Source organism: Gekko japonicus, unplaced genomic scaffold (assembly GCF_001447785.1).
Source record: "Gekko japonicus isolate JY-2015 unplaced genomic scaffold, Gekko_japonicus_V1.1 scaffold3639, whole genome shotgun sequence".
NCBI classification, from domain to species: Eukaryota; Metazoa; Chordata; class Lepidosauria; order Squamata; family Gekkonidae; genus Gekko; species Gekko japonicus.
In genome coordinates, this window is record NW_015168767.1 from 90651 (window position 1) to 97786 (window position 7136).

The following is a 7136-nucleotide window of genomic DNA, read 5'->3' on the forward strand; positions in this document are numbered from 1 at the left end:
GGGAGGGGAGGGACCTCAGCAGGGTATAATGCCATAGAGTCCACCCTCCAAAGCAGCCTTTTTCTCCAGGGGAACTGATCTCTGTAGTCTGGAGATCAGTTGTAAATCCGGGACATCTCCAGGCCTCGCTTAGAGGCTGGCAACCCTCGGTCTGGGCAGTTTGGAGACCGGGGACTCATCCTGGGGACTGTGGTGCCTCTTGGCAGCCCTGGTCTCAGGTTCAGTCACTGGTATCTCCAATTAAAAGGATCTCAAGTGAATGGTCTTATGTTTCCCAGGGTTGCCAGATCCTACCTGGCTTCCAGCAGGGGCTTCCAGTTCTGTTCTGGAATCTTCTGGGGGGTGTGCCACAATGACATCCCCCAGAAGTGATGTCATCACATTGCCAACGTTGGGGGGGGGGTGATGCTCTAGTTTTTAGGCAAAACTCTATGGTTTATGCCCAGATTTACCACAGAGTTTTGCCTAAAAACTAGAGCGTTGCCCCTTCCGACATCAGTGATATGATGATGTCACCTCCAGGTGATATCATTACATTGTGTTGGGTGCCATTTGTGGGTGGGTTTCCCCCCAAAGGGCCCCCACAAAAGCAAGGGAACCCCCGCCCAGACTGAGGCCCTGGGAACCCTAATGTTTCCAGGTTGCGGGGGGCCTGCACCAATTAGAGTATCGTGAGCAGACATCTTTCTGAGACTTCAGAGTTTTTCTACCCATCATAGTACGTGCTGAGCTATATAGACCAGTGGCCTGACTCTCTGTGAGGCAGATTCAGAAGAATCTTTCAAATATTTTGAACCTGGACTCCACTTTTGATCCCTCCCTCACCTAAAGGGAATATGTGTTCTGTAGGCATCTGTTCCACAGGTACACAGTCATTCTTGCATGTATGTGAAGACTCGCCAGCTGAAGATTTGGGCACTAATTCAGTAGTTCCATTATAAAAGACGAATAGGACAGGATAGCCTCTCCCTTTTCCTAAAGCCACCCAGAAGGAAACTTTACTAAAACAAATCATCTGTACTTCCTGAACACCCTTCCTCACAAACCGGAATAGAGTTCCCAGCCCCCAGCCCCCAATCCACCCCCAAACAGAGAGTCTCCATGCAGCATCACCGATATGATGACATCACTTGCAGATGATATCATCGCGTCAGGGACGTCACGTGTGACATCCCACCCACCCCTGGAATGCCCAGGGGACCTGGCAACCCTGAAGCAAAATGGGATGAGGTAATTGTGCTGTGACTTCCATGTTTCCAGTATGGACCAATGAGGATCCTCTGTTCAGAATTATTTAGGCCACTCATGTGTTGTCTGGTGGAGGAGGGCCTTAGACTCATCTCCCTCTATGGCACTGGGTATCCCCTCTGCAAGACTTCATATTATCCCAACTATGAGCCATTTGTGGGTGGGTTTCCCCCCAAAGGGCCCCCACAAAAGCAAGGGAACCCCCGCCCAGACTGAGGCCCTGGGAACCCTAATGTTTCCAGGTTGCGGGGGGCCTGCACCAATTAGAGTATCGTGAGCAGACATCTTTCTGAGACTTCAGAGTTTTTCTACCCATCATAGTACGTGCTGAGCTATATAGACCAGTGGCCTGACTCTCTGTGAGGCAGATTCAGAAGAATCTTTCAAATATTTTGAACCTGGACTCCACTTTTGATCCCTCCCTCACCTAAAGGGAATATGTGTTCTGTAGGCATCTGTTCCACAGGTACACAGTCATTCTTGCATGTATGTGAAGACTCGCCAGCTGAAGATTTGGGCACTAATTCAGTAGTTCCATTATAAAAGACGAATAGGACAGGATAGCCTCTCCCTTTTCCTAAAGCCACCCAGAAGGAAACTTTACTAAAACAAATCATCTGTACTTCCTGAACACCCTTCCTCACAAACCAGAATAGAGTTCCCAGCCCCCAGCCCCCAATCCACCCCCAAACAGAGAGTCTCCATGCAGCATCACCGATATGATGACATCACTTGCAGATGATATCATCGCGTCAGGGACGTCACGTGTGACATCCCACCCACCCCTGGAATGCCCTCCAAATCCCCCCGGCCTGACGGCAAGGGGACCTGGGAACCCTGAAGCCAAATGGGATGAGGTAATTGTGCTGTGACTTCCATGTTTCCAGTATGGACCAATAAGGATCCTCTGTTCAGAATTATTCAGGTCACTTATGTGTTGTCTGGTGGAGGAGGCCCTTAGAATCAACTCCCTCTATGGCACTGGGTATCTCCCCTGCAAGACTTCATATTATCCCAACTATGAAGATCTACCCCACAGCATGAGAACTTACGTAGGTGTCATGGAATGATTCCCTAGCATATTCTTTGTATATGTGAAAGGGTCCCATTCACTCTAGGTTTTCTTGTCGCCTGGCACATGGAGGCAGAAAATAGGGTCTGGATGAATTATCTTTGATGTCTGGTACCCCAAACTGCTGAAACAAGTGTCTCACCCCATCATCCTGGTTTGGGACAGAATGAAATTGTGGGTTTGGTAATTACAGTCTAGCGAAAGAAGAAGAAACAACCTATGGGGGCCATGAAGCTGGCTAGCAACAAGCAATCTTAGGGGATTTCAGTGGTATTTCAAAGCGGGGCTGTGGCTCAGTGGAAGAGCCTCTGCTTTGCACGTAAAAGTTCCCAGGTTCAATCCCCCACATCTCCAGTTACAAGGACCAGGTAGTAGGTGATGTGTAAGACCTCTACCTGAGACCCTGGAGAGCTGCTGCCAGTCTGAGTAAATTGACCGATGGTCTAATTCAGTATAAGGCAGTTTCATGTATGTTTATGTATGTATATGGTGTTTCTTTTGGAGGACTGATGCTGAATTAAGAGTAGCATTCCTTATGTGTTTTCCTGCCTCCCCCCCTGTAAATATACATGTCTAAAAATAAACAGATATTACACATCGTACTATAACTCACTAGGACGAGCAAGGAAACTGATCCTATAAGGCTAACTACCCCAAAGCTGTAGGAGGAAAGAGAGAATATGTAAAAATAGTTTAGTGTGTTGGACAGTATGTGTGTCTTCTAACCCTTGTCATTTGATAAAATAACACTAAATAACAGAAAGTACGGTGGGTGGACTGCTTCCAGCATGGCAGTGCTGTTCCTTTGAATCTTTTTATAGCAGCCCCATTGCCTCGAAAGGCAAAAAATGTGTAAAATTGTTCTTCGTTGAATACTGTAAAATGCTTTCCCCTTTGCCCAAGCTGTTTGTGCAATGTCTCCAGCAGACATTAAGATGGTATGTTTGATTTTGCCGTGGTTGTTTTTTTTAAATCCTCCTTTGCATCCTTCTGTCGCCGTATGGTGTTTTCAGTTGTCTCACCAAGCAGCTGCACCTTCATACCACCTCAAAACCCACGCAGAAACAACTCGAAGGCAGGTAGCGATGGAATTGCCAATGGGGGCCTTTAATCTGAAACTCCGTTTCAGTTTCCTTTGTTCCTCGGTTCCCACTTGAAGTAAGGAGGACTCCCACGAGGTGCCTGATGTCTGGCGCATCAAGGTCTTTTTATGTGCGGCATCAAAATATTGCCACCCAGTGTGAAAGCTCAGTTCACAAATTTGAGGGTTTCTCCTCCCCTCGGGGAAGGGCTCTTACTTCCATTTCTATCTGTCCATGGCTGTATGGAACCATCCCCCCCCCTGGTCTAAATTCTATGAAAAAGGAAGGTGCACCAAAAGGATTCTGAGCCGTGTCCTAGAAGTAGCTTTTGCCCCACTTGCGTTAGCAAGCTGATCACTACATGGCTGGTAAGAATCTGGAACAGAGTTGCCGGCAGGCCTGAAGAAAATGTCCTCTCCCTTTAACAGAGCCTTACTCTGTGGAAATGAGCAGCTGAAGCTTTCCGTGGCATGGACGTAAATAACATCCCATTAATCCTCTATTAAGGGGACAGGAAGACACTGGTTTCCTAAATAACATCCCATTAATCCTCTATTAATCCTCTATTAATCCAGGAGGACACTGGGCTACTGGAAACTCTGGATTCATCAGGTGGAATTTCCCAATTGTGGTCATTGCAACCTGGCACATGAGCCTGCAGGAATGGCCTTGTGAATGCTTGCTAGTGTTGCAATACGTTTTAGCCCTTCGTTGCAAGATGTCATAGTCCTGCTGTATACTGCATTGGTCAGGCCACACCTGGAGTATTGTGTACCGTTCTGGAGGCCTCACTTCAAGAAAGGATGTGGAAAGAATGGAGCAGGTGCAGAGGAGAGTGACGAGGGTGATCGGAGGCCTGGAGACCAATCCCTGTGAGGAAAGGCTGAGGGATTTGGGAATATTCAGTCTGGAGCAGAGGAGGTTGAGGGGGGAACATGATTGCTCTCTTTAAATATTTGAAGGGTTGTCACTTAGAGGAGGGCAGGGAGCTGTTCCTGTTGGCAGCAGAGGGTAGGACTCTGCAATGATGGGTTTAAACTAAGGGTGGGAAGGTACTAGCTGGATATTAGGAAAAACGTTGTTATAGTAAGAGTTGTGCAACAACGGAATCAGCTGCCTAGGGAGCTGATGAGCTCCCCCTCACTGGCAGTCTTTCAGCAGCGGCTGGACAAACACTGGTCAGGGATGCTCTAGGCTGATCCGGCATTGATCAGGGGGTTGGACTTGATGGCCTGTGTGGCCCCTGCCAACTCTGTGATTCTTTGATTTTTTAAAAAGTTGCTGAGGACTTACTTGTACCACACACATTCTCAGCACAGGCAATCTTCTTGGCTTCAGACAAGGAACTAGTTTTTGTAAAGTCAAAAAAAGCTGTTGATTTTACCCTTGCCCGTGTGCCCATCAGTGACAAATATAAGCATGGGCAGGCCTGACTTAAACTAGGTAGTCTAGGCTGGCTGGTCTGGTCAGAGCTCAGAAGCTAAGAAAGTCAACTCTGGTTAGTGCCGGAGTGGGAGACCATCGAAGAAGTCCAGGGTTGCTACACAGAGACAGGCCATGGCAAATCAAGAATTAATTTAGAGGGGGGAAATCCATGCAAATTCACACTTTGAGAAGGAGAAATTCTATGCAGCCGTGACTTGTGACCTTGAAATGTGGGTTTATCAGGTGAATGAATGCATTATGGGCCTGGCTAGAACGATGACCCTTTTTCCTTCCAGCCCTCTCACGCTGCTGTGCAGGACTGGCTGCCGTGCCAGACTTCGAGAGTCTTAGTGGACAAGCGTTGCTCGGTCCTTCCATTTCCTTGCTTGTTTTTCTCATTTAGGTTGTCCCCTGCTTGGGCCTGGACACGTCAGTAAAAGAAGGTTCCCTTCCTCACTCTGACCCAATGTAAACGCTATATGCTCCGTAACCCAGAGTGCTCTGCTTACCTCTCTTTGGTTTTTACTCAACAGCCACCTCCGCAGATATATGATAAGCAGCTGGATGAAAGAGAACACACAATCGAAGAGTGGAAAGGTATTCTCATTTTTAAAGGACCTTTGCTCCGCCCCAGACCATGTTAGCCCCCGAGCCTCTGTTCTTTTGCCTGTTCCACAATATTGCCCTCCCTCCCTCCCTCGTCTGTCTGTCTGTCGCAAGCCCACACGTAAATGCAAGATCAGTCTTAGGGCTGAATTAGACAAGACACTGGGAACAAGTTGGGGACTGGATTTCCCGAACCTGACCCTGATCTTCGTACAGTCACACAGCAGCTGCTGGGAACAAAGTTGTTCAGGATGGACAAAAGGAAACCCTACTTTATGCAGAAAGTGATTAAAATGTGGAATTTGCTGCCAGAAGATATACTGATGGATTCAATAGATTCCAGGATGCAGCTTCAGGGGAAGGCCTTGGCCTCTGTGCCCTGTTGTTGGCCGTCCAGAGGAACTGGTTGGCCGCTCAGTGAGGCAGTATGCTGGACTAGATGGACTACTAGTCTGGGCTAGCCGGGCTCTTCTGATGTTTTTAAAGCCCACACGTAAATGCAAGATCAGTCTCAGGGCTGAATTAGACAAGACAAGTTGGGGACTGGATTTCTCCAAACTGGCCCAGATCTTCGTACAGTCACACAGCAGCCGCTGGGAACAAAGTTATTCAGGATGGACAAAAGGAAATCCTACTTTATGCAGAAAGTGATTAAACTGTGTAATTTGCTTTCAGAAGATGTACTGATGGATTCAATAGATTCCAGGAGGCAACTTCAGGGGAAGGCCTTGGCCTTTGTGCTTTGTTGTTGGCCATCCAGAGGAACTGGTTGGCCACTCAGTGAGGCAGTATGCTGGACTAGATGGACTACTAGTCTGGGCTAGCCGGGCTCTTCTGATGTTCTTAAAGTTCCCAACTGTGCCTGGGCCCAATTCAGAGCCAGACTGAAGTGTGTGTGTGTGTGGGGGGGGAGCTTTGGCCTTCCTTCCTGCCCCCTTTCCCCAAACTGAAGTAATCTTGGGTAGGCATTGTCCGCCCTATTGGGGAGCTGCAAGTGAGCCACGTCGCTAACAATTGGTAAATAGGATACATAAAGCTGGGATCTGAAACCATATCTTAACCATAGCTTTGCATTATAGGTGAATGCAGGTATCTTGGCTTGATCCTGGTTTGTTCTTGGCAACACTGGCGAGGAGACCAACTAAAGGGATGGGGTGGGGGTGGGGGAATTGAAGACAATTAGAACAATATTTGTTGAGAAAACCAGAATTGTATGGAAGGAGGGAGAGGACGCGGACAGGTTCCAGCAGGCCTTTAAACCCTTGCCCCCCAACCTGACGCCAGCACGCTTCTATGCCCGCTTGGGAGAGACACACACCTCCCCGCTTACTGGGCTGCCAGCAAACCCTCAACCCCACGGTTGAGGGGTGGCTTGGGGCAGCATTCAAATGATCGTATGTTGCCTACATTTTAGTTTCACAAACTATGGTTGAAATAAACCCTGGCTCTGTGCTGTGTCTGATCTGGGCCCTCTGCTCTTTTAGACAGTCCATGTACCCACAGGTGATAATACAGTAGGGTTTCCAGCTCTGGGTTGGGAAATTCCTGGAGATTTTGGAGGTGGAGCCTGGGGAGGGCGGTGTTTGGGGAGGGGAGGGTCCTCAGCAGGGTCTAAGGCCACAGAGTTCACCCTCCAAAGCTCCCATTTTCTCCAGGGGAACTGATCTCTGTAGACTGGAGATCTGTTGTAAAAGCAGGAGATC

General features: G+C 48.3%; 1 protein-coding gene across 2 annotated transcripts in view; it reads left to right on the plus strand.

Moving 5' to 3' along the window:
* Nucleotides 1–7136, plus strand: part of LOC107114224 (mitogen-activated protein kinase 10) — a 99368-nt gene that overhangs the window by 81918 nt on the left and 10314 nt on the right. For both annotated transcript variants that reach the window (XM_015415664.1, XM_015415665.1), the window contains exon 8: nucleotides 5361–5424. In XM_015415664.1, coding sequence (XP_015271150.1) covers nucleotides 5361–5424 — 64 coding nt within the window. The remainder of the gene's footprint in view (nucleotides 1–5360; nucleotides 5425–7136) is intronic.